Source organism: Diorhabda carinulata, chromosome 2, assembly GCF_026250575.1.
Source record: "Diorhabda carinulata isolate Delta chromosome 2, icDioCari1.1, whole genome shotgun sequence".
Classification (NCBI taxonomy): domain Eukaryota; kingdom Metazoa; phylum Arthropoda; class Insecta; order Coleoptera; family Chrysomelidae; genus Diorhabda; species Diorhabda carinulata.
The window spans coordinates 36986715-37013939 of record NC_079461.1 but is presented as its reverse complement, the minus strand read 5'-3'; the positions used below and the strand labels follow the sequence as shown (position 1 = coordinate 37013939).

The following is a 27225-nucleotide window of genomic DNA, read 5'->3' as shown; positions in this document are numbered from 1 at the left end:
TCTTACAGAATGTTTCAGATACCTTATTATTGGGTGTAATTCTGCAATATTCGATTTTACTATAACAAATATTAACAGGCCAAAAATGAGCTAGCTGTATAAAGATTTTGACAAGTGACATATATCAAGCTTAAAGTCGCGCTTTTCTTGTAACATTAAATGGTGTTGGTGTCGGCTTAGATGGTCTTTAAACTGCGTTAAAATGGCAAACGTAAATCTTGATAAAGAAACATTTTACCGTAGATTAAAAAAGCTGTATAATTTCTGGCAAAATTCGGATAGTGAAAATGGACTTTCGAAGATGGATGCGCTAGTTACTGCTGTTGGCAAAGACGACGACATTGTATACAGCAAATCCGGTGCATTGCAAATATGGCTCTTTGGCTACGAACTTACAGATACCGTAATGGTCCTTACCGAGAAAAAAGCTTATTTTTTAACTAGCAAAAAAAAGATAGACTTTCTTCGACAAGCAGAGACTAAGGAGAAAGATGATGGCCACATTCCTCTGGGTTTATTAGTGCGAGACAAAGACAGTGATGAAGCCAAATTTAAAGTATTATGTGAAGCTATAAAAGAGAGCAAAAAGGGGAAAACTTTGGGTGTTTTTTCTAAAGATAATTACGGTGGTTCATTTGTTGAAGGCTGGAAAGCAGTAGTTAAAAAACAAGATTTCCAAACTGTTGATATGAGCTCTCAGATTGCCTATCTTATATGTCCGAAAGAGGAATCAGAGATTCTTACAATTAAAAAAGCCTCAATGGTAACAGTAGATGTATTCACAAAATACCTTAAAGATCAAATAATGGAAATAATAGATTCTGAGAAAAAAGTAAAACATAGTAAATTAGCAGAGGGTGTAGAATCTGCAGTTAATGATAAAAAGTATGTATCAGGAGTAGATATAAATCAGGTTGATATGTGCTATCCAGCTATCATACAGTCTGGTGGCAACTACAATTTGAAGTTTAGTGTAGTTAGTGATAAAAACACACTTCACTTCGGAGCTATAATTTGTTCACTAGGAGCCCGATATAAATCTTATTGTTCAAATATTGTGAGAACTTTATTGGTAAATCCAACTGAGGAAATTCAAAATAATTATAATTTTTTGCTCACCATAGAAGAAGAATTAATGAAAAAGCTTCAGAGCGGAGTAAAACTATCTGATGTTTATGATACTGGTTTGCAGTTGGTTAAAAAAGAAAAACCTCAACTAGTAGATCATCTCACCAAAAATTTTGGATTTGCAATGGGGATTGAATTCAAGGAGAATTCACTTATTATTGGACCAAAAACGACAGTTGATGCTAAGAAGGGTATGGTATTCAATTTAAATATTGGGTTTTCAAATTTGGAAAATAAGGAAGCTTCAGAAAAAGAAGGAAAGACGTATGCTTTGTTCATAGGAGATACAGTACTAGTAAATGATGGTTAGTATGATATGAATTGAACTAATGCATTATAATGACAAATGTTTTTTTAAATAAATTATCATCATAATTATATTTTGTGTACCTATCATTTTTTGAATCAATATTTATATTTTTTTAGGTCAACCGGCAACTGCTTTAACAATATCAAAGAAAAAGATGAAGAACATTGGTATTTTTCTTAAGGATGACTCAGATGGTGAAGAAAATGATGAAGAAAAAGAAAATACACCCAAGACTGAAATTCTTGGTAGAGGAAAAAGAACTGCTGTTTTAGACTCCAAATTGCGAACAGAACACAGTACAGAGGAAAAAAGAAAAGAGCATCAGAAAGAATTGGCAGCCCAATTAAATGAAAAAGCCAAAGAACGTCTTGCAAAACAGTCGGGATCTAAAGATAAAGAAAAAGTTAGAAAGAACACAATCTCTTATAAAAGTGTTAATCAAATGCCTAGAGTTCCTGAAGTGAAAGAACTCAAATTATATGTTGATCAAAAGTATGAGACTGTTATTTTACCAATATATGGAATTGCTGTACCATTCCATATATCTACTATTAAAAACATCTCTCAATCTGTTGAAGGAGATTATACTTATCTACGTATAAATTTTTTTCATCCCGGATCTGCCATGGGAAAAAATGATGGTAAGAACTTATTGAAATGATTTTTTTTATTTTATTCTTGCTGTTATTACTCATTATTCTTATTAGGTAATGTATGGTCACATCCTGAAGCTACTTTTCTCAAAGAACTGACCTATAGATCATCAAACACAAAGGATCCTGGTGAAGTGACAACTCCATCAACCAACTTGAATACTGCTTTCAGATTGATAAAAGAAGTACAAAGGAAATTCAAAACTCGCGAAGCTGAAGAAAAAGAAAAAGAAGATCTGGTTAAACAGGACACTCTTGTATTATCCCAAAATAAGGGTAACCCTAAACTGAAGGATTTGTACATCAGGCCAAATATTGTATCAAAACGAATGACTGGATCATTAGAAGCTCATACAAATGGGTTTAGATATACATCCGTTCGAGGAGATAAAGTTGATATTCTTTACAACAATATTAAAAATGCATTTTTTCAACCATGTGATGGTGAAATGATCATTTTGTTACATTTCCATTTGAAGCATGCCATTATGTTTGGAAAAAAGAAACATGTTGATGTCCAATTCTACACTGAGGTTGGTGAAATTACAACAGATTTAGGAAAACATCAACATATGCATGACAGAGATGATCTGGCCGCTGAACAATCTGAAAGGGAGTTGAGGCAAAAGTTGAAGACTGCATTTAAAAGTTTTTGTGAAAAGGTTGGTATATAATTGTCACATTTTGTTATGGTAGAAAAGTTTTATTAAAAATATTAAATCATCAACAATATTTTATTGAACTTCAATTAAAATGGAAATGTTTTATGAAGATTTGAAGGTGAAGTATCAATATTATTGCGGAGGAATATTATCTAAAAAAATTATTTTGTAGCAATTTTCTAAGATTGAATTTCTCTTGCTGTTTATTATACAAATGATTTTTCAGGTTTAGTTATGAATAAAAATTTTGTAGGTTGAATCGATGACTAAACAGGAAATTGAATTTGATACTCCATTTAGGGAGTTGGGATTTCCAGGAGCACCTTTCCGTTCTACTGTTCTTCTCCAACCAACTTCAGGTTGTTTGGTAAATCTCACAGAATGGCCTCCACTTGTTATTACTTTAGAAGACGTAGAATTGGTACATTTTGAACGTGTACAGTTTCATTTGAAGAACTTTGATATGGTGTTTGTTTTTAAAGATTATCATAAAAAAACTGTCATGATTAATGCCATACCCATGAATATGTTGGACCATGTTAAAGAATGGTTAAATTCATGTGATATCAGGTAAGAGTAGAGTTTAATTTAATACTTTGAAGAAATTGATTAACAATTTTAAATTGAAATTAAAAATCTACTCAAAGAAAATTAATTGGAATTTTATCATTTTAACAGATATTCTGAAGGTGTTCAGTCTCTTAACTGGGTGAAAATTATGAAAACAATAACAGATGATCCAGAAGGATTCTTTGATAGTGGTGGATGGACGTTCTTGGATCCTGAATCTGACGAAGAAGTTGCCAATGATGAAGAATCTGAAGAAGAGGACGAGGCTTATGAACCTACAGATAATGATGAAGAGGGATCTGATTGGAGCGAAGAAGATTCTGAATATTCAGAAGGAGATACAGAAGATGACGATGGAGATGAATCTGAAGATTTAGGTAAAGGTATCAATTTTATATTTTCCCAATTTCATTGAATTTTTTGTTATTATAGGCTCTGACGAAGAATCTGGAAAGGATTGGTCAGATTTAGAAAGAGAAGCTGCTGAAGAAGATCGAGAAAAGGCGTATACAGGCGATGATGACGATAGCAGAAGGAGCAAAAACCGGAATAAAGGCAGCGATAAATATTCTTCTAAAAAAGACAAAAATAGTAAACACAGCAGCAATCATAAGAGCTCTAGCAAACATTCCTCTTCTATTAGTAAACATTCTAGTTCAAAAGATAGAGACAGGCGTTCTTCTTCCAATCACAAATCTTCTAGCCACTCTAAATCTTCATCTTCAAAAGACAGAGACAGGCACAATTCTTCGCACAAGAGCAGCAACTCTAATGATAAGAAAAGGCACAGGAGTTCCAGCGGCGACAAACATCACTCAAAAAAATCTAAAAAGTAAAAGTATAATTTTAATGATCTTTTTATTAGATTGCAAGTTTTCTTAATCATTAATAAAAATGTCATTTCTCATAGATTTGTAGATGTTTTCACCGAAAAGTTTTGTGATTTTCATGCAAATATTAACTAATTCTATTGAGAAAAAATATATTTTTAGTATACTTTTATTGTAAAGAACTTGGCCAAACATTTCAATTATACGAAAATTAGAAAGGGTTGAAATCTTTGGGATGATTTTTGATGTCAATATTTGACATGTATTTCAATAAATAAAAAAGAAAACTCTCTTTTGGTGTTACTATAAAATAGGAATATAATTTTCTTTAAAATATGAATATAATTACAATTTGAACGGTATATATTCAAGAACTAGCTGCTTAAAATCAATTACTAACTGTGATGTTTTATGATGATTATTCCATTCAACTTAATTTTTTTTACTAAGGCCATATTTTCTTAGAAACATGTTATCTTACATCATAAAATTTTTTACATAACAGATCCTGTTCTTAGATATCTTGCTAGTATGTTTAATTTATTTCAACAAAACAGTCAGATTTCCCTAGTTAAAAAATTTGATTTGTACTTATTACTACCTCCATTTCATATCCACATATTCATTATAAATTGGGATTTAGATTAGTTGTATGTGTATCTGTGTTGTTTTGAACTAATTTAGTAGTTTGTAATACGAGTTTTTTTATTTTCTCTGTTTTTCATAGAAGTTTTTAGGCGTTAGCTGTTTGTTAAAAGAAAAGTTTTCGCCCGACTTTAGCCAGGTAATAACAGTTTTTAATTTCCATTCTTGTAAATACAGTAGGCCAGGTTGTTTAAAACACAGAATCAAATGTTAAGTTATAATCAATCAATAGAATTAATTGTACTTGATGATCACAAATATGCTTAACAATTTTGTGTACAGTTACTCTTTTTGATATGTGTATTTTTTTTATTATTATTATAAGAAATATTGTTTTCATGTATTAAGGTTGGTTGAAACAAATTTTAAAATCTTATAAGAATATAATCATATAATTTTATCTTTTAATATCTCTTATGAAGGAGACTTTTCTTTGCGTTTTCTGTTTTCTGCAAACACCTTCAGTTCTTAGTCAACCTTTACCACCTCTAATACAGATCTCTGTGGATGTCAGTGACTGGATTTCGTATTACATGTTTGTTTTCATTATTTCTGTATTTACGGCATTTAAATTATATTCCTTACACTATTCCAAATATTGTTTCTTTTCTATATAGTTTACACATTAAATTGTTTATGTATTATAATGGTAGTCATAATTTTTCTAAGTAAAACTTCAGTTGTGCAGTTTATTTGCCTAGATTTTGAAGAAATATTGTTTTTCGTTTGTCTAATGTTAAAATGTTTACCAAAATATTTATTAATGTATTATATTTATATAAATATGAACAGATCGTTAGCCTTATTTATAATGTGAATGAGGTCTTAGTTATTGTTTTAAAAGTTGTACCGAACCAACCACAAAATAAACATTTTCATATAATTTTAATTTTTTTAATGCACCTGCCCCCTCCCCTCATTTGAATTCTACACATGACAATAGTTGCCAAACTACGATACAGAATAAACGATTTGTTACAAATGGCACATCGTCAAACTATCCTTCAACCACAACAAAATGTTACTTTTCGGTATCAAAATTATATCTTCTGGGAAACCATGCCCAGATTTAAAACCGATATGATTTTCGAAATCTTAAAAAAACAGGATACTATGTGATTTCTAAATACCCATATTTAAAAAATTTCAAAGGCCAACTAACCCCTTGTTATGAAAATGGAAAAAAATCTTTTACCTCTAATTCGGGTCACATTTAACACAAGGTATTTTTCTAATCTGAGGATCTTAAAAAAGATATCAGTTTCTTGGAAAAAAATTGAAGAGTAGAAAAGTGGGAAAGATTTATGAAAATTGAATATGTAAATAAAGTAACGAATACTAGAAAAAAATTGATGTCTAATTTGAATTAAGTTGATCAAAAATTTATGGACTTACCCTTAATAGCAGCAACCAATCATACTTAGTATTGTAGAACTGATTGCCGAATTGCATGGAATTTAAAATTTTCATCATCGCTCGGTAGATGGTGATAACATCGTAAAATCATGGAATAAGTAAAAACAATGAGGTTTCTTTCAAAAATTCAATTATTGATTAAATCTATGCGAGGCGTATAACGAGTTCCGGACGTTGCAGGCGCGCCGATAGCACTTTCCGGAAAAATCAAACAAAATTGAATTTCCTGGGAAACTGTAACTCCAATTACTAAATGATATGACCAAAAGAATTATTATTTCTGTTCCTTTTACATATTTTGCGATAGTTTCTTAGATTAGGCTTGAAATTGTACCGGAGATTCCTCTCTTACACAGAGTAAGTATTGAATTATAATTAAAAAAAAAACTATTGTCATAAAAGAATTATTCAAGTATATTTAAATATTTGTACATATTAAATAATTACTAAAAAAATAAATATTATTTAATTGATCCCCTGAGATGATGCCAGTATTGAAGTACAGGTCCACGATTCTGCCAAATATATTGGTTACCCCATAAAGCCCAAAATCTATACAAAAAGATAAATGTTATTCTTGTTACGTCTGATTAATATCTAAACAAAAATGCACAACGGAGATATGATTTTTTAAACAATTTTACATTTCTAGTTAATTAACAACTTTAAAAGAACTTACATTCCACAAGCGGCTCCTCCTAAATGTGCTGCATGGTCAAAAAATTTCCACCCCAATAGAACACCAGCTGTATCAAGCCCAACAATAAACTTAATTGCCTAAAACATAATATAAGTATTATTATTATTATCAAGGAAACAGATAATTGGTATAAAATTAAACAAACTCACAGCACCAGCAGAAAAAGTGAATACTGGTAAAAAAATGATTCCTAACCGGGTATCTGGATATTGGGTACAGACATATCCTAAAATTGCCATTATTGCTCCAGACTAAAACATTATTTAAGTTTAAAAATTTGGAAAGTAACAATATAGTAAATCTACTCACTGCTCCTAATGAAAGACCTGGTTGTTTTGTAATGATTTTATACATGTAACTAGTGAAACTAGATACTACTCCTGCTGCCATATACAACCCTAGAAATTGCTCTTTTCCCAAGCTATGTACGGCTCCTAAAAGAGATGAATAATTATCAAATATTAACCACAATCCAATTTATTAATATATTACTAGAATTGTACAGGTTTCCTTATAAGTTTAAAGAAACTAATTAACAACATATTAGATAAAAGATATATATTAGCAAACAATTGTAGTATAATTTTTAGTTAAGGAAATAGCAGTAATTTTCTGATGAGACATAAGAAACAGACAAAAATACTTTTCTAATTTCAACAATATTTTGTAGAACAATCAGGAGCAAACGGAATTATTTAATTTTGTCAACAAAAATCTAAACCAGAAGCTATACTCATAACTCTCATGTTTAATTACCTGTACTAAAGCTATGAAGAACATACATATTAGCCAGAAGATGTAATCCAGAATAATGACTAAAAGTTGATAAAACCATAGGAATACAGATATTTTGGCTGGCTGGATTTGAACAGAAATATCTTAACATTGTTGGCTGGAATCTAGGAACTCTCCATGCAAAAAAAACTAATATATTTAAAGCACATATTGGTGCAAAGACACGTTCACCTTCTGTAAGACCTGACCACCATATTTTAAGTTCTTTTAATATGGCATTCTAAAAAAACAAATTGCTTATCATTTCAATAACATACATTTATCTTTATATATGTACCGTTGAGGTATAGCCACTGTCTACCTGTCTTTTAAAAAATTTCATAGGCTTTTTCAGCATTCGTTTAGCATGTCCTCTCATATTCTCATATTCCCAAATCGATGCCCCCAAAAAACATGCTCCTGAAAACTGTTAATTAATTATAATAAATAATCATAAACATGTGTTTTCAACATACTCCTACAGTAAATAAAAAAGGTTTAACCAAATTGCCGACACGTAGCTTTCCGGGATCGATATGAGTTTTCGAAAATGGAGTTGCTAAACTGTCTGAATTTACTTTTGGTACTTCATTGATATTTCTATCTTTTCTAAAGTTTCTTACATTTTTAATTTTGGAAGAATACTTTTGAACCAGAATGTTTTCTTTAAAACTAAAACAATATTTAGATTTTTTTAACTTTATTAGTTTTGCATTAAAGATAAATTACCAATATAAATTAAAATAGTTAAAAATAATATTTAATCGACTTACCATAAATTTGATATTCTGATCATTCGACTAAGAGCCATGGTTATTAAAATTCATTCAATTCAATAACCGAGTATTATAATAATAATATGATATAATTATAAAATTTGATCATCTTTTTATTTATTAACAAAATATAGGTTATGAACAAGAGATCTTTCAACAGTCTAGAGCAAATGATATTTGAAAGTTGTTATGATTAGGCATTTTTTTAAATTTTAGAAAATCATTTGATGGATATTATAAGTTCTATCTAGACACAATTTCTATTAAGTAATAACTAATAGCAAATAAAAAGTTTTGGTTGAATTTTTCTAAACATTTTGAGAACAAAACAATATTGTTAAAATTGTAATAGTAAAATCGACTCAAATAAAAACTGAACAGTTTTTCCAGAAATGCCAACGCTTACAAAATGATTTTTTCACATTCACGTTGGCATATAATTCAGAAACTAAAGACATTCTCTTTTGGCAATATAAAATTTTCAACAATGTTGTCTCAACAAGCTCTTGAAAGCAAAATAAAAGGTGATGATCTTGGAAAGCCACAAGATGCCAAAGAATCCAAAGAAAAAAATACCGAAGAGGTAACAAAACTTTTAGATTTAAAATTTACATTGAAAACTCCTAAAGGTACAAGAGATTTTGCCCCAGATCAAATGGCTGTTAGATTAGGAGTTATGGATAAAATTGTATCTGTATTTAAGAAGCACGGTGCGGTGACTATTGATACGCCAGTATTTGAATTAAAGGAAGTTCTGACAGGTAAATACGGTGAAGATTCTAAGCTAATTTATGATTTAAAAGATCAAGGTGGCGAAATTCTTTCCTTAAGATATGATCTCACAGTACCTTTTGCAAGGTACCTTGCTATGAATAAGATTTCCAATATTAAACGTTACCATATTGCTAAAGTTTATAGAAGAGATAATCCTTCTATAACAAAAGGAAGATACAGGGAATTTTATCAGTGTGATTTTGATGTAGCAGGAGCTTATGATCCTATGATTCCAGACGCAGAATGCGTCAAGGTAGTTCATGAAATTTTATCACTTTTAAAAATGAATCCATTTGTGATAAAGCTTAATCACCGCCAACTATTAGATGGAATTCTTGAAGTGTGTGGAGTTCCTGCAGTCAATATCAGAGCTATTTGTTCAGCTATAGATAAATTAGATAAATCACCTTGGGAAGAAGTTAAAAAGGAAATGGTGGAGGAGAAAAATCTATCACCAGAAATTGCTGATAGAATTGGTGAATATGTCAGGTTAAATGGAAAAATGGATCTGGTTGAAAAACTACTAGCAGACGAAGTATTAAATAAAAATAAGAATGCCTGTGAAGGCTTAGAAGCTATAAGAATATTGTTAAATTATTGCAATTTATATAATACATCAGATAATATCTTATTTGATCTTAGCTTAGCTAGAGGGTTGGACTATTATACTGGAGTTATCTATGAAGCAGTATTATTGAAAGATGATACTGTTAATGAAGATATATCTGTAGGATCAGTGGCAGGAGGTGGTCGTTATGATAATTTAGTAGGAATGTTTGATCCAAAGAAAAAACAAGTTCCTTGTGTCGGGGTTTCTATTGGAGTAGAAAGATTATTTGCTATAATTGAAGCTAGGTAAGTTTTATGTCGTTTTTGGTACTACCAAATATACCCATGTTTACAAAATAATTTGTGATTTAAATTATAAAGATTTCCATTAATATAAATTGTTTAATTGATTAAATATGAATAAAATTTCTTTGATCCTATTTTTGTTTGATAGACAAGCCACTTCAAATGAAAAATTCAGATCATCAGAAATACAAGTATACATAGCATCTGCACAGAAGAATCTCTATGAAGAAAGAATGAAACTTTGCAGTGAACTTTGGGATAATGGTTTCAAAGTTGAACATTCCTATAAAAAAAATCCCAAATTATTAGCTCAGTTACAACACTGTGAAGAAGATGGAATTCCATTTGTTATAATCTTAGGTCAAAGTGAAATAGAGAAAGGTGTAGTTAAGTTGAGAGTTGTAGATTCAAGACAAGAAGTGGAAATCAAGAGATCAGATTTAATTGCTGAATTAAGAAGTCGATTAGCATCTGGCTAGCCTTAAAGAATGTAACAATAAAATAATATGTTTGTTCTAAGTATTTTTTTTATTATTTTCTAGCTTTATTCTATTTATTTGTAAGATCTTCAGTAGAAACAAAAAAAAGTTGGTTTTCTATTAGTTACCTCTTTTACATTGTTGACTTTTTTATTATTAAAAACGCTTACAACAGTTTTGGTATTCTTATTTCTTGATTATTAGTTTTTATGAGTAAATATTAAATGAGTTGGAATAAATAATAGTAGTTACATTATTAGGACCTTTTTGGTCTATAGAAAAAGTAGTTTGGCAGTAGTTTTTGTAAGTCAAAAATTCCACCATTGATTGTAGAATAGTAAATAGCAGTGATCGCAAAAGAGAATTCTGACTTGTTGGGTCGCACGTTTGATTCAAATTCAATTCTTGATTCAATAAGATGTGGCAAAACTCGCCAAAGGCTCGGACATCAATAAAGCCATTGACACTGATGAAATACACCCAATTGTATTTTCTGAAGAATTGTTTCCTTTCCAGAGGTTATAGTCAATGAAACAACTTACTTTCAAAATTTTATTTAACAAAAATATAAACATCAAAAGGCAACAAAGACTTGTAAATTACAGTTTTTTAGAGAGCAAATGTTCCGCATGGTATTTCATATGTTCCCCGATGAAGGAAGCAATATAAAAGTAACTGTGATTGTATCCTTCCCTCTTGTTCAAAATAACAGGAACTCCTGAAACTTTACAGGCTTCTACAAGATTTTCCGGTAGAAGTTGTTTGGATTTCAAGAAGTTGTCCTCCAATCCCTGAAAAAAGTTACTGAATTTCTGGAACTATTGGTGATATTCATACTATTGAACACATTTTTTTTTGCCACAACATTTTAGTCTTTGAAGATGATAACTTAGTTACTGGATTGTATGTGTTAGTATAGTGTTATCATAAACAGTGTGTTCGGCTTGAAAAAAATTCGTTAGTTCATGTGATACTAGCGAAAGTTGGAATTGATTAAATAAATTGATTCATAGAAAACAATCAATATTTCTCCTATACCTGATCCAACAATAACTCTAAAGGTGGTCCATTATATTTCTTAACTAATTCAGTTGCATCCCAATCAGCCCAAGAAGAAGTTTCTTGTGGTCCCAGATATCCACTGAAAGCTTTAACACCCCAAGGGCAATTAATAGGATTAGAAATGGCTGCAAATGTGGAAACAGACTTGTAAAATCCTGGATTCTTCAATGCACTGATTAGTGCTCCGTGACCTCCCATACTAGAAATAAAAGCAATTTGAAAGGATCGAAAGTGATTTCAAATTTTAGAATTTTACCTGTGTCCCATTATTGATTGCAGTCCTTCAGCAACTGGAAAATTACCGTTAATAATTTGAGGTAATTCTGATGTAACATAACTGAACATTCTATAGTTTTTTTTCCATGGTTCTTGTGAAGCATTTATATAAAAACCAGCACCTACTCCAAAGTCCCAGCTTTCAGAATCACCAGGAAGGTTGATGCCTCTAGGAGATGTATCAGGATTCACTATGATTACACCATATTCAGCAGCATATCTGAATAAACAAATATACTTACTCATATATTACAGAAAATTAATTATTGTTAGTTCTAAGCTATAAATATCACTTACTTTTGTGCCCCTGCTTTTTCAATAAAATTAGCCTCTGAACACGTTAGTCCCGAAAGCCAATATATAACGGGTAATTTTTTTCCTTCTTCAGCTTGCGGTGGTAAATATACTCCAAATCTCATTTTACAACCTACTTCTTTGGAATCATGTGAAAAGACTTTTTGGTATCCTCCAAATATTTTATTGGATGCTTCTTCTGTTAAAGTCATCATCTAAAACACTTTCATATGAAGAATATTGTGTTATTTGTAAAAAATAATTTTTTTACCTTTCAAATAGTTCGATCTCACAATGACTTCGCTAAATCGCCAGAGCAAAAGACGAATGTTGAAGGTTAAAATTATTACTTCATATCATATGTTTATCAATTTGGTTGAAGATAAAATGCGCAATGTTGCCAGATTATCAAGACAAATATCAAATAGAATCTGTTTAAATTCTATTTACAACATATTATATGTGTATAACGATTTTCAGATTTTAATTTTATCAATAAATAGCAACATATTTCGTTTAGGTTATTAAAATTAATTATCGTTCAAAACTAATTTTGTTAATAGTATTATTTTTTAAATTTCCCGCGCAAGGCCTCACAAAACAAACCCTGGGTATGTTTTGTGAGGCCTTGCCTTTGCAGCTTAATCTTTCCTTGTCTAAGCTTTGCGCCTATGAAGTTGTAGTGTTTATATTTCCCATCCAATCCCTCAGGTTACGTAAAAATTTCGTACGCAGTGGTCGATCTATCTATAGGTTTGTTCCAATTTCATTCTTTCAGACTCACTTTCGTTTAATTTCACGCTTATTCCAATTTTAAATTTTCAAGATAAAAAGAGAACGGTGTAGTCTGGATCTGTGTACAAAAATAATCAATGAAACGTTTCGTGACGAACCCAAATGTATGACATAACATGCTGTGTAAATCCCATATGTGCATAGTTAGTGATTACTTAAATCTTGTTGCAAGGTGAATTAGTCAAATAACTGAAGTTATTCTTAAGAAATTGTCAAGATAATTTGTAGTTCTACTCTATAATAAAAAGTGCTGGATCAAAATGCAAAGACGAACATCAAATGGCAACAAAGGTAATTATTTTATTAACTTTTTCTGCTACTCCCAATTTTTAGTGTCAGCTGCCATTAGTCGCAAATATATTTAGTTTTTGTATTTTTCAAGAGAACAGTAAACGTTGTTTAAAGTTTCAAATATTATTGGCTACATTATTGTATACTTACCTACTTAATTAATTGTAGTACTATTCCAACAATATTTTGTAACTTTTAAAATTAGAAAAAAAAATGTAAAGTATTGTTTTAAATAGCTTATTGCACATAAAAGTGAGAGAATTTCAAATACATTTTAGCTATACTTGCTTCTGGATTTTTTAATCTAAAAGTTATAATTTGCATTTTATTAAAATGTTATTATTACTAAAGTGTGATTAAATATAATTTATTTATTTCAAAATAAAACTCAAATTCATTGTTAGGTAGCTATTGAAATGTTTCAATTTTTGAACTAATATATTTATATCATAATAATTTGATGTGTATATATTCAGTTTCAAGAGAATGATTTTAACTAAAAATTTTTTATTTTGCTATAAATAATTGGTTTTAAAATTATAATATGTTCACTATCTAAGTATATGCTATTGTACACATGTCAACAAAAATAAGTAATACAGAGAATGTTTGGGTATATATTTTTTCTTTTATACATAATATTTTGTCACATAAAACATGTATTTTCAGGAGACTATATAAGGTAATTGTTATTTATTTAAGGTCAAAATAATTAGTATTTAGGTACTTCCCACACAAGTATTATTTTATCTAGGAATGTAGATTGAACATTTCTTATTAAAAACATAAATAAATAAATAATACATTAATCAATTTGTGAATAATGAAACATCTAAATTGAAATTTGATCACAATGACATTGGCCGTGATAAGATTTATTACTGCTTACTGTTAAAACTTACACTCTTGAACAAATACAACAACAGCGTACCATAAAATGAATCAAATTACATTACATAACTGCCCATATAGAAGTATAACATATATGATTATTCATTACACCTAACTTAACCTTAAACTATTTAAATCGATTCAATTTGGATTTAACAATAATAAGCGTCATGAGAGTCTAAACTATGATCCGATATCAGCTCTTTGTGGATCCTAATCCAGAACGAGATTTTTAACAGTTCCTTAACGTACAAAATTTTGTACCTGTCAATAAATAAATGTGAAGGTAGTTGGTAAAGATTAATTACTTTGTGTATATGTGTTGAATTGATGCGAATTTTACAAAGTTATTTTTACTTTTTCTTTAGATAGAAATCAACATTCCAGATCAGGAAGGTTCAACGGAAGATCTGATTCACCAAGATCATCAAATGAAAATTCCAATAAGTTTGCGAGTGTGTCATATTTGAGAATATTATTATCGTATAATAGTGATCACATTCTAAATATTCTCTCAAAAAATAAAGATGAATATTTTAAAGTGTTGAATGAAAATAATATGGGATGTTATGATTTGTTGGAAGTAATCACGAAAATAACTGTCAAAATATGCGAATCCTCATTTATAGCTAATAAATATCAAATTTTAAAAATAACCGTTAGTAAATCGTTCGTGGATGCTTGGAAAAAACAAATTTCAAATAAACCGAATTTAGAAATTCAATATATCGACGATATTTTAATAATTTTTGAAAACGCTTTAGATTTCATGCCTTCTTTATGTTGGTATCAAATATATATCTTTATAAAATTCTTAAACACCACGAATATATGCAAGTCTTCGTCAAGTTTAATAAACAAATTGAATAAATTGAACGGAAAAGTTGGTTCTTTCAAAAATAGATTTTCTAAATCGACCAATAAAAATGCGTTAGCTCCAGAAGAAGATTTCCATTCAATAACTATTTTTCCCTCAATTAAAGAACTAGTTACAAGAGAAATGAATTTCATCAGATCGAACGTAATTAGAGGATCCTACGAAAGCGTCTCCCATTATCTAGACGTTTTATTTAGATTACAAAGGGAGGATTTTTTAAATCCGATCAGAGAAGATATTTGCGATCACATCAACGGTGTCGATAGACATTTATTCAACATTAAGATTTACAACGAAGTATTGTTTTTAGGGGAATCTTGTAATAAAGACGATATATGCTACGAATTACAAATAACATTAAATAAAAAGTTGACAGAACGATTAAATAATGAAACGAAAAATAAATTTATGACTGGTAGTTTATTGCTATTTACGGATGATAACTTCAAAACGGTTCTTAAAGGATTAGTAGTAAATTCCGATGCCATAGGTAGAGGAAAACTAATCGTCTCATTTGAAGAAAATTTTCCGAAATTAAAACATGCTTACAAAATGATTGAATGCGTCGTATTCTTCGATCCGTATTATCACGTCCTTAAAGTATTACAAATGATGGAAATCGACGAATTACCTATGGGTAAATATATCGTTTCTGTAGAAACTACATCGACGAAACGCCCCGCTTATTTACCGTTAACTACACCACAACCAAAAGTGAAACTGAATCAATCCCAGGAAATGGCATACAAGGCCGCTTTTTCTAAGGAATTTGTTATTATTCAAGGACCGCCTGGTACCGGAAAAACTTTTTTGGGTTTAACTATAACGAAGGATCTTTTAATGTATAGTCAGGGACCAATCTTAATAGTTTGTTATACCAATCACGCTTTGGATCAATTTTTGGAAGGACTTTTAACTGACGAAATAAATCTGGTGCGCCTTGGATCACAATCTAAAAACGAGGTAAGGGCATACTAATGATTCTTATTTATTTTCTTAATGATGATGTTCATTCATATTAGATTTGTACAGAATACGCTTCCTTTGTTTTTTTTCAGAGTATATTCAGTTTGTTGTTTAAAAGTGAACAATTGATTTGTCATATAATATTCCTTATTGTTTTGGGATTAAGAATAAAGCGAACCACACTTCAAGAACTTGTCGAATTACGTCTCTGATACATTATATTTTTTACAGAATCCGTAGTTTTGGACTTCCGACCAAGTAAATTTTTTTCTCTAGCTTCAAATCACTTCAAAAAGAATGAAGTTGGCCTGCAATGAAAAGATTATTGCTTTTCACAAATTACTGTTTATTATTAACCTAAATTAACCTAACCTAACCTAACCTAACCTAACCCCCCTCGTCTTTTCTGGAGTTTGAACAGGGCCTGTGTGAAGTTCAGGACGATTTTCAACGCCATCTATGTTGCCGGTTTACATCTAAAAGCTTACTTTTTGGATATGAACCTTAGATCAAATCTTTTTTTTTGGTACGGAGCCAGTCCGAGATATGTCGCTAGGATCGAACTTTGTCGTAAAATTTTTATACAGAGTGGCAGATCTATCGAATATATTATCTTTGGGATTGACTTTGGTTTTTCAAAGTTTTCTTGTCGTTTTTCAGAGTGAGTTGAATTCTTTTCGTCTGTCAATTCTTTTAACCAATTGTTATATTTTCTTTTTCAACTGTTAAGCGAGTCTATTAGATATTTTTTTATCATTAAAGTTTCTAGATGATTCTTATTCTCATAAATTTTTCCATTTTCTGACATTTTACATTAACTACAAACTTGAATATTTATGTATTCGACTTTTTCAATTGAAGAAAAATGCAGAGACATTATTCCAATAATATTAGTCAATGTTTTATCCAATCAGATGTTCAGTTTTCTATGAAACTAATCAATTTTAAAATGCTAATGTAACATTACGCATCCGTGCCTGTTACTCAAACATCATCGTTCTAATCTACAGATCAACCAAACTTTTTAGGTATCGTCAGAAACAAGTGATCAATAATAAAATATTCGGAAATCTTCTTTTGATCAATCTTATTTAAAATACATCTCATCTATATAATTTCCAATATATCAAAGTGTAATGAATGTAGGGAAAAAGTTTATATTTTCGTTTTTAATAGAAACTTCAACAACATACACTCAGAAGAATGAAACAGAAATTTCGTACAGGACAAATGATTAAAACTAAAACACAAAATATTGAAAACTTTGCAGCCAACATAAAAAAACTCGATGTACCATTAACAATATTACGAAATCGCGATGGTATAGTCGGTTTAAAATATTTACAAACAGTCCTAGGACAAGCCTTCACTGAAGAATATCTATTCGTATGGCTCCTCCAAGACACCACGGTGAGTTACAATATTTGAGCAAAAACGTTTTCAACATCATTTGCATTAATATAATCTTGAAATCAATCTCCTATAGTTTAAACAAGAATAAGTATTTTTGAATATATTGTATCTTTTTGTATTGTAAATAAACAGAAATCAGTTGTGAGTTGTCGCAATGTGAAAGTGTCACATTATTTTATTTATTTATTTATTCATAACCAGTAAAAAATCCTCAACCCCCCATGCCTGTTGAGCCAATTAATAGTAACTTTTAATTGACTCGTACAAAGGAGGCGGCATAGCTATGAAATAAATATATAATTGATATAATATAATTAATATAATACACTTATTCCATTTTAAATTATAATCAATTATAATTCCAAGGTATTTACAGTATTCAAGTCTAGTTAGTGGTTTTTCTTTAATTTTTATTTCCAAAAGTAATATAGAGCGTTTTGTCAATATTTAACGTTAATTTGTTAGCAGTAAGCTAAACATCTATTTCATCCTATAATTTATTCATTTTATTTATAGTTTGTTCCCATGTCTTTCCTTCAGCTATAGCATCTGTATCATCCGCATATGATACAATATCATTATCAGTTATTTTAGTAAGATCATTTAAGTAAATAATAAATAAGTGGTCGTAAGATTGTGCTTTGTGGTATTCCAGTTTTGATTTCTTTTTTATCACTATAAACATTATCAATTTTTACTCTTTGCATCCTATTAGAGAGATAGCTATTTAATAGACCGTGACCATAACTATATAATTTATCTGGTAAGATTTTATGATTGACAGTGTCAAATGCTTTAGCTAAATCAAGAAAAGTAACTATAATTGGTTTACTTTTGTTTAAAAATTTATATAATATCACATCAGTAATATATGCTAGTGCATCTTTGGTTCCCGACCCTTTGATAAAACCAAATTGTTTTTTGGACAAAATATTGTTTTTTTTTTTTTAAATTAAGTAATCTATCGTACACAATTTTTTCGAGTATTTTGGCAACATTTGAAATTAATGATGTAGGTCTATAATTTTCTACTTTACTTTTATTTTTGGGTTTAAATATCGGAACAACTTCGGCTTTCTTTAAAGAATCTGGCCCCAAATGGATAATTCAATACATTGATTGAAAACGTATGCTAGGGGTTCGGCAATGTATTCAAAAATTGTTTTTAATATTCTAGAACGTATACCTACCATCAATTCCTCCTGCTTTGACTTTTAGTTTATCTATTACAGTTTTAACTTCATCCTTATTAGTTGGATGTATAAAAATACTTTTTGATTCAAATTTGGCATTATGACCACATGATTATATGCATTTCTTATCTTGTTAGTTAATTTCTCACCAATTTCACAAAAATAGCTATTGAAATATTTCGCCACGTCATTTAAATTATCAATTTTATTTTCAGTATCAGATATAATGTAGTCAATTTTTTCATTTTTCTTATACTTCTCACCCATTTTTAGATTAATAATACTCCATAATTTTTTATTATTATGACATTATTATTTTTTTTAACATATTAGAAATTCCTTATTTTTTTAAACATAATTTAAGTAACTGCATCTTCTGGTGTAAATACTAGAAGATACATTCAGTAGAGAATAAATGGAATTTTTGTTTTTAAATTACAACTTGGCGATAAAAGTAATACAATAAATTCTTCTTCTATAGAAATATATTGATGACTCGGAAGCAAAACGGTTGACAGAAGTTTATTGGAATTATATGAAGTAAGTCTTATATTTTGCATTTTTCTAATAACTTTTAAAACAAATACATTAATATGTTTTTGATGTTTTTCCGTAATTTTTTTGCTTAGGACAACTTCCACATCATTTAATAAACCATTTCGTCACAGGCCTACCGCGTTCTTTTCTACCACCGGGATCCCACTGTATTCTATTTACATCAATTATTTTTTCATCAATCTTAGTATTTCTGTTTCCTCTATTATTGATCATAACTTCGAGGCACTTTTTCATTTCAATAGTTTCATACTAGCCAACTTTAATGTTACTTTCCAAATTTCATTATCTAGTTTTGTTTTCTGTAACTATCTCGTTTAACATAGATCTTCTTTTGGTTATGAAGACTATATCGTTTGGCCACCCGTAGGCCTTAAATTCCGTTTATGAGTTTTCCTCGTTATGTAGCGAGTCGCCTTGATTTGTTTTAGAAATACCACAAATGTACGAGATTACACAGTTTTACTTTTGGACATGGAAAAATGGTTGAGTGATATTTCAACATCGAAATCCACGGTACAATTGGAAATTGATTCGTTAAATGCAGAGTTTGTAGGTGGTCATATAACAAAAGAAAAATACACGCATTATATGTCGTTGTATGAACGTGAAATGAAATGTTTGGAAAAAGATTTTGATTACATTTTCGAAAAAGTAATTTTTTTAACAGTGAGTAATATTTATAATTAAATTCCTATTTTGTCGTGGAAAATAAAGTTTTTGTGCGCAAATCCCGAAAAATATTCATTCGGTTCATTTTTAGAATCATTTAGATAAAAAATATAAACGAGCTACGATTCAAAAATTGAATGATCCATATAAATTATCAACTGAAGCTAGATGGGAATTGTATCAATTATGGCTAGATGAAGCGCAAGAAATGTTGGAAGTTGAAAAAAAGAAACTACTAGTTCAATATCTATCGGCATATTATGAGTTCAATATGTTGAAGGAAGATGTTGATGTGGCAACTTTAAAAAAAATGGATATAATAGGCGAGTACAATATTTGAAATTTGGAATAAATTTAGTTTCCATTTCAATATCTGAAGACGGTGATATGTTAAAACAGTATTAATTTCAGGAATGACTACATCATGTGCTGCAAGAATGCATTCAACGTTACAAAGAGTAGAATGTCCTATTGTTATTGTAGAAGAAGCAGCAGAAGTTTTGGAAGCGCATATAGTTACAGCGTTGTCAAAAAATTGTCAACATTTAATCTTATTAGGTAAAAAATTGCAACATTGTTATTGTTTTGTAAATTGTTTGAATGTTTTAGGAGATCATCAACAGCTCAAACCGGGTACGTCCGATTATGTCATTGGTAACCAATTTAATTTAGGCACAAGTCTATTTGAACGAATGGTCGAAAATAACATTCAATGTCATACATTGAGTGTTCAGCATAGAATGAGACCGGAAATCGCCAGTTTAATCACTCCAGTGATTTATCCAAATTTAAAGAATAGTGTTTCTGTTTGTAATTATCCAGAAGTGCGAGGGATGAAAAAATCATTATTTTTTATACATCACAAGAATCCAGAAAAAGAGTTCGGCGATGCAAGCAAATTTAATCGTTTTGAGGCTGAATATCTTGTTAAATTAGCAAATTACCTACTCAAAACGGGGTTAGTACCTACCCGTATTATATTTTGTATAAACAATGTATTTGTTGATTTCGAGCTCGTCCAAAATCTTATTAATCTTAACAATCAATAAAATTTATTTGTTTGTCAATATTTAATAACGAATCTATATCTTGGGTAAGTACCTACTCTCAAATGAATGTGAAATATTTTTTTCCTACGGCCACACTCATTTTTACTCAACAAAGTAGCTTATTTCACACATATACTAAAAAATAATAAAACATTCCTGTGTTAGAACGTTTCTTTTTCTTATATATGGTCTCGAACGATAGAGGGAATACGCGAATACAATATGAATCTGGCTGGGTGCTGAAAGACAATAGGCCAAATTTAAGAAGTAAACAGTATGATTTATTGGGGTTATATTAGTGTTTACAATAAAAATTGAAAGTTTGTTGTGATTTGTGTTGAAATACATACTAGTATCCGCAAGATAATTTAAACTTTAAAATTAAATGTTATTACTATTACTTGGTAATGTATAAAGTAGTTGAATGAAAATTTATTCTCCATAGTTAAGGAAAATATACTTCGTGACTGTCTTGATTTTACTAACATGTAAGTTAAAAGTTTAAAAATTATATTAAGTAGGCTGTAGTATTAATGGTCAAATACACAAGCAATCATTTTGTAAAATTTTAAGTATTGTACTGGCAAAAAATGAATTTTTCAACTTTCTAGCACACGTGTTTATATATTTTTCAACACATGTGTGATATTGTTTGACTTTTTTATTTAAAAAATACTTTTTTTTTGAAAAATTTTTTACGTGGTCGAAGGGAAATAATAGAAAAATAATATACTAATTCTCATTATGTTTGTATCACTATTTTTCCTGAACAAGAAAACGACGAGGAACTGCCTAGAATTAGACAGTTCCTCGTATCTAGGCCCTAGATAACGTTGCGATATTTATCTAACAATTTTTTCCATGCCTCAAGACGAAGTATTGACTTCGTATCTCGAAATAAAATGTAACGTGATAGATTTGCTCGACGACGCAGACAATAGCACGTTTTGAAAAACCCTGTATGTTGAAATTTTAGTTGAATATTTTTTTTACGTGTGCAGGTATAAATCGGAGGAGATAACAATTTTGGCAGCTTATGCAGGCCAAGTGGTTACCATAAACCAGGAAGCGGCTAAGATTAAAAATAAAGATTTGAAAAAGGTTGATGTTACAACAGTCGATAATTTCCAAGGTGAAGAAAACAGAATAATTCTACTGTCTCTTGTAAGGAATAACGATGAAGAATCTGTTGGATTTTTGAAAATTGAAAACAGGATTTGCGTAGCATTGTCGAGGGCCAAAGAAGGATTTTATATAATGGGAAATATGAGGATGTTGTCAAATGTCAGTAAAGTAAGTATAATAATAATTTTTGACGTTAACTAGGAGACAACAAGAAGTGATATTATTCGGAGAATTTTATTTTTAAAATTTTTTTCAATTATTTTGTTGCAGATCTGGAAAGATATTAGAAAAACTTTGAAAACCATTGAAGCTATAGGACGGTCCCTACCACTATTTTGTCAAAATCATGGAACTGTGACTGAAATAGAAAAAATTGAAGATTTTGAAAATGTTTCTGAAGGGGGATGTAATAAGGATTGTTTTTTCAAGTTGAGTTGTTCTCATGAATGCAAACGAAAATGTCACATGGATGATTTAGATCATAAAGAGTATAAATGCAAGGAACTGTGCCTCAGGTGAGTAGCACTAGTCAAAAAGAAGGATTAGAATTGAATAAACACTTGTTTATTTGTATGCATTACAAAATAATGTGGAATATATGAAAAAAAATAACCTGCAACACACATTCACACTTCTAGTAGTAGTAGTAGTACTACTTTTGAATACGTCATAAATAGAGCAAAATTTTTTTTTAATCACTTGTTTAAGATGTATATTGTAACTTTTTTTTCTTTTGACATTATAGAAAGATATGCGATTTTTCATCACACGATTTGTGCAAAAAGTATTGCTTCGAAGATTGCGGTGTATGCCAAATCACAGTCACAGTTACTCTAAACTGTGGGCATAACCAAAAAGTTCCCTGTTATAAAAGAAAAAGTCTCGAAAAAGTTGAATGTTCATTTGAGAATACCATAACTTTAGCTTGCAGCCATGAGTATATTGAAATTTGTCATAAACAAGGTCAATTGAAGCAATGCAATGAATTGTGCAATAAAATTTTAAAGTGCGGTCATAAGTGTGCACAAATATGCCATTATGGTAGAGATACTGAACATATTGATGTAAGTATACATATATATTTTATAGTTTAACTTTATAGCTTTAGCAGTACTATTTGTCAACAAAATCACTACCTTCTTTAGTATCTTAGGAATGGCTAATGTTTCGTTTACCAGTTATAGAGATTTGTAATGATTTCTATTGCCCTAGTTGGGCACGTTCTCATAGCTCCACAAAAACGTCTCTTATTAAGGGTAAACTGTATATAAAATAAGTATTGAATTCAATTTAGGGTGAAAGAGTGACTTTGACATTGGGGCAACTCCTACAGGTTGATAACAAAACTCAACTAAACAGTCTTGTGACCAGAAAAATAAATTTCCCATTCTATAATTATTTGAATGTCTACTTTTATATAGAAATATCTACTTTTTTAAAAATATATTTAAATGGAAAATTGTTTTCAGTATAAATGTTCGATAATGTCAAAAAAAATAATTTGTATTGTACAAAATTCGGAAAAAAACATTTTTCGCTATTGGCTTGTTATCAACAACCGATTTTGTGCAATAATAAATCAACAAAAGTTCGTAAAGAGTGTGGTCACTCTTACAATAATATCCCGTGTCACAAAGATGTGGATAATATGGAATGTAAGAAGAGTTGTAAAAAGAATCTGCCATGCGGCCATCTTTGTAGAAATGAATGCTATGAAATTTGCGGACCTTGCAAATTTGAGGTAAATTTCTATTCTTTAAATAATTTACAAAATTCAGATCTCTAAACTCACATTGTAAATTTTTTTTTAATTTTTCAAAAAACTCCACCAAATGTTTATTTGTAGATGCTTCAACAAGCAGAATGCGGTCATTGGTTGAATAGTATATGCGGTAATACACCATCAGTGATGGAATGTACAAATCCGTGCGTTAAAACTCTTAGATGCGGACATAGATGCCCGAAAAAATGTAACCAAAGATGCTCAACTGAAGAATGTCCTTCAGTTTGTTTTAAGAAACTAGACTGTGGCCATACTTGTATTGCCGCTTGCAGTCAACCCTGCGCTTGCCAATTAAAACAAATCCCTCAATGTTTACATTTGATTAAGATGAAATGCTCCGAAGAACCTACCAAAAAGGACTGTAAAATATGTAAGGATCGGAATGTTGATTTTCATGTTATTTTACGTTGTGGTTTTACATTTCACACAATCTTAAGCCAAATACTCGCGTTTTTTAGAAAATAATGTATTTATTTCTAAACTCGCTAAGGTTACAAAAAATATATTCTTTTATACAACATCTCTGTTATTATACTATATTACTAAATAAAGCCACTGATAAAATAGGTATTAATTTTTTATTTAGGAAGTATTACCTTTCTCAAATAAGAATAATTCTGTCCAAATGTTTAATGCTGGATTCTCTTAGCATTCGTGATGGAGATCGGGGAAAACATAATTTAAACATGATCAATTACTTAATTAAAAACAATCTACATATTTTGATTCCATTCTGTTGACTGTGACATTGTCTAATGTCATTTTAACGGCGTTGAATATATATAAGGAAAAAATAACATTTAATATATAAAAAAAGCAATAAATTTATCTATTTGTAAAAATACTGGCATTCTTTATAAATTAGATTAGTATCGACCCGCCCTCTATTTTCTAGAGAAATTATGTTATTTAATTCATCTTTATAAGGAAATAAAAACTATTAGAGATTCATGTAAAAAGAGTAAAATAAAACTACTTCTAACAGAAATAATTTACATAAAAAAATCACCTAGCACATAATTATCTTTAATATACAAATTCAGTCGGTATGTGATGTAAGGCTGTTTCTCATTTCTCACTTATACAGTATAGACTTCTTTTCACATTTATACTCGATTCACCTTTTATTTCATTTTAATTCTGTCATTTATATTAAAATCCTTTTACAAACAGTATTTCTTATTTCTTTCCAAATATAATAAATATCTTTAAAATACATAAGGTAAGAGCACCACAATAAGACAGTGTACCTATAACTGACACTTTTTTGTTTGATCCTCAAAATTAAATTAGAAATATCATCCCCTTCATGTATTTATGATTAGGTTGATATTAGGTTTCTAACAAAATTTTGCTACAGTAAGCACTGTTAAATCTAGACACTTTTAACGACCAAACTATTCTAGTGAAACTTGTACCAAATTGGTATTTTCTCCCATATATGTTTTTTAAAAAAAGTATCATACTATCATACATGCTGTAAGGATGCATTTCCGTCCCATAAAGAAAAATGAGCACTGGATTTAAAGCTGCGAATGATCGCTTAACACTTGTACTGTGTAGTAACACAAGCAGACATTTCAAATTGAAACCACTACTATTTTACTACTCCAAAACCCCAAGATAGATGAAAGGCATAACTAAATCAACTTTACCTAAAAATGAAAGATATTTAGTTTTTTTGTGTCTGCCATTGTGTCTCTTACCTTAATTGAAAAATATAGTTTCACTTTTAATTCTAAATACCAAATATCTTTTCCTCTACAGTTTTAACGGCATCTATAAGCGACTTCTCTTCCATTTTAACACCTTGTTTCTGTAAACTACATAATGTTTTTTGTAACTCTTCTGGATTCCTACCATTTTGACACCACAATTTGACACATGTTCGGAATAATGGTACATATAGTTGTAAGAGATCACCGTCACTGACTCCTTCAAATCTGTGAAGAGCTAAATCAGCCCATTTTAGCACATCTGGAAATTCAGGAAGAGATGCTCCACAAGCTATTAATCGAACTAATGCTAAAAGCACCACCGGAGATCTATCAGTAAATACCTGTCAAAATAATGTGAAAAAAAAATAAATATGTTAAGAACTTAAATTCCTAGAAAAACATACCTTGTTTAATAATTTCAAACTATCTTCTAAAATTGGATAAGCCAATGAATATTTCATATCATGCAGTAGAGATTTCACTGTTTGAAGTTCTGCATCTTGAAGAAAGGCTATTAAGGCTAATGAGTTTTTTAATTGATTATTACTGGTGATATGTTTTAAAAGAGATTCAAATCCTGTACTTCGAGCAGATATTAGTTCACTGCTAAAATTCCCAGTAAGCGCTTTTTTGGGAAACACAATATTATTCATAAGATGTGGATACTCTTTTTTAAGAGATGTATATAAATCTAAAAAGTTGGTATATCGTCTTTCGATCATTGAAGGACTTGTATCATCATTATCAGATATAAAGCGAACTTGCAATGTATATATAACATATTTTCTCTCCTCCTGTACTTCAGCTATTTTTGTTGATATTATTTCAAAAGTAAGTCCTTGTTTATCATTACCTAAAAATATATTTACTACAATAATCATATTTATCCAGAAGTTACTTAAAATAAATCGATATTATGAATACCTATACCTTAAAATTAGAGAATTTCTTGCATAACTTCAAAAAATAAAAATATAAAAAGCACATTTTAATGGTAACCAAATAATTTTTACCTTATGGCAATGGGCAGTACCTGTCATGAATTTTTAGCTAATAATCAATTCTTATTGAATAATTACAGAAACACAAATAAATGCGTTAGTACCCATTAAAAAATAGCCATTCTCTTTATTATAAGAAAAACACCCCAATTATGTATTAACTTACTCATAATCTGCGTCATTGTTATACTTTTTCATAGTTGTTTGCCAGCATAGCAAGAAGTTTTAAAATGTTTAGTTCATTTTTTTAAATACTGATAATATCCAATTACAAGTTAATTTTTAACCAATGAATTACAAGTTAACTTGATGTTATAAAAAATGACTGGTCAATTATTGACCGTACCATAGATTAATTGAGAGGATACATATATAGGTTCCGCATCAAAGAAGAAACTAGGCGAATAATATTCAAAATTGTAGGACTATCCTATTGATAAGTTTTTGATGGAATACGAAGTTTTAATTCCATATATATATGATATTTGAAGTTTTATACAACATCATTTGACAGTAGAATACTGAAGTGGAGTGACGGTTGTTTCTCTTTAGTCGATTTTTATCATTATGAAGCTATTGCCATCGGAAAATGTGAATTTACATATATTTTTAATGATAAGCTTGATAATTTTAGGCAAATGTTTTCGTTATGATCAATGGGTTACTTATAATCACGGTCGTTAAAATTTACA

At 29.7% G+C, this 27225-nt stretch overlaps 6 protein-coding genes across 7 annotated transcripts; 3 read left to right on the top strand and 3 right to left on the bottom strand.

Annotated features, from left to right (window-relative positions):
• The first annotated feature begins 103 nt into the window (after positions 1-103).
• LOC130904228 (FACT complex subunit spt16) lies at positions 104-5681 on the top strand. Its single transcript, XM_057816870.1, has 6 exons — positions 104-1433; positions 1555-2079; positions 2146-2753; positions 3007-3323; positions 3432-3700; positions 3756-5681. Exons 1-6 carry the CDS (start codon positions 203-205, stop codon positions 4157-4159), a joined length of 3354 nt encoding a protein of 1117 aa, XP_057672853.1. The 5' UTR covers positions 104-202; the 3' UTR covers positions 4160-5681.
• A 929-nt stretch (positions 5682-6610) lies between these two features.
• On the bottom strand, positions 6611-8607 carry LOC130904230 (presenilins-associated rhomboid-like protein, mitochondrial). Its single transcript, XM_057816872.1, has 8 exons — positions 8462-8607; positions 8165-8360; positions 7987-8115; positions 7671-7929; positions 7224-7348; positions 7064-7165; positions 6894-6991; positions 6611-6766 (listed from the first exon to the last, which is right to left on the bottom strand). The coding sequence occupies exons 1-8, from the start codon at positions 8497-8499 to the stop codon at positions 6676-6678; spliced, it is 1038 nt and encodes a 345-aa protein (XP_057672855.1). The 5' UTR covers positions 8500-8607; the 3' UTR covers positions 6611-6675.
• Positions 8608-8848: 241 nt separating this feature from the next.
• LOC130904229 (histidine--tRNA ligase, cytoplasmic) lies at positions 8849-10747 on the top strand. The gene is made up of 2 exons (XM_057816871.1): positions 8849-10093; positions 10242-10747. The coding sequence occupies exons 1-2, from the start codon at positions 8874-8876 to the stop codon at positions 10570-10572; spliced, it is 1551 nt and encodes a 516-aa protein (XP_057672854.1). The 5' UTR covers positions 8849-8873; the 3' UTR covers positions 10573-10747.
• A 363-nt stretch (positions 10748-11110) lies between these two features.
• LOC130904231 (S-formylglutathione hydrolase) lies at positions 11111-12607 on the bottom strand. Its single transcript, XM_057816873.1, has 5 exons — positions 12476-12607; positions 12208-12419; positions 11891-12130; positions 11611-11833; positions 11111-11363 (listed from the first exon to the last, which is right to left on the bottom strand). Exons 2-5 carry the CDS (start codon positions 12417-12419, stop codon positions 11172-11174), a joined length of 867 nt encoding a protein of 288 aa, XP_057672856.1. The 5' UTR covers positions 12476-12607; the 3' UTR covers positions 11111-11171.
• Positions 12608-12876: 269 nt separating this feature from the next.
• Positions 12877-24382, top strand: LOC130904227 (NFX1-type zinc finger-containing protein 1). The gene is made up of 14 exons (XM_057816868.1): positions 12877-12957; positions 13031-13290; positions 14550-16021; positions 17201-17434; positions 19112-19170; positions 19617-19854; positions 19949-20180; positions 20269-20415; positions 20467-20815; positions 21908-22199; positions 22302-22546; positions 22777-23095; positions 23501-23772; positions 23878-24382. Exons 2-14 carry the CDS (start codon positions 13260-13262, stop codon positions 23909-23911), a joined length of 3924 nt encoding a protein of 1307 aa, XP_057672851.1. The 5' UTR covers positions 12877-12957; positions 13031-13259; the 3' UTR covers positions 23912-24382.
• Positions 24265-27184, bottom strand: LOC130904233 (sorting nexin-21). 2 transcript variants are annotated; one of them, XM_057816876.1, is made up of 4 exons: positions 26700-27184; positions 25937-26385; positions 25521-25873; positions 24265-25469 (listed from the first exon to the last, which is right to left on the bottom strand). In XM_057816876.1, the coding sequence occupies exons 1-3, from the start codon at positions 26713-26715 to the stop codon at positions 25553-25555; spliced, it is 786 nt and encodes a 261-aa protein (XP_057672859.1). In that variant the 5' UTR covers positions 26716-27184; the 3' UTR covers positions 24265-25469; positions 25521-25552. The 2 variants fall into 2 exon arrangements, with proteins under 2 accessions (XP_057672859.1, XP_057672860.1); XM_057816877.1 differs by lacking the exon at positions 26700-27184 and adding an exon at positions 26546-26689.
• Between the last annotated feature and the right edge of the window lie 41 nt (positions 27185-27225).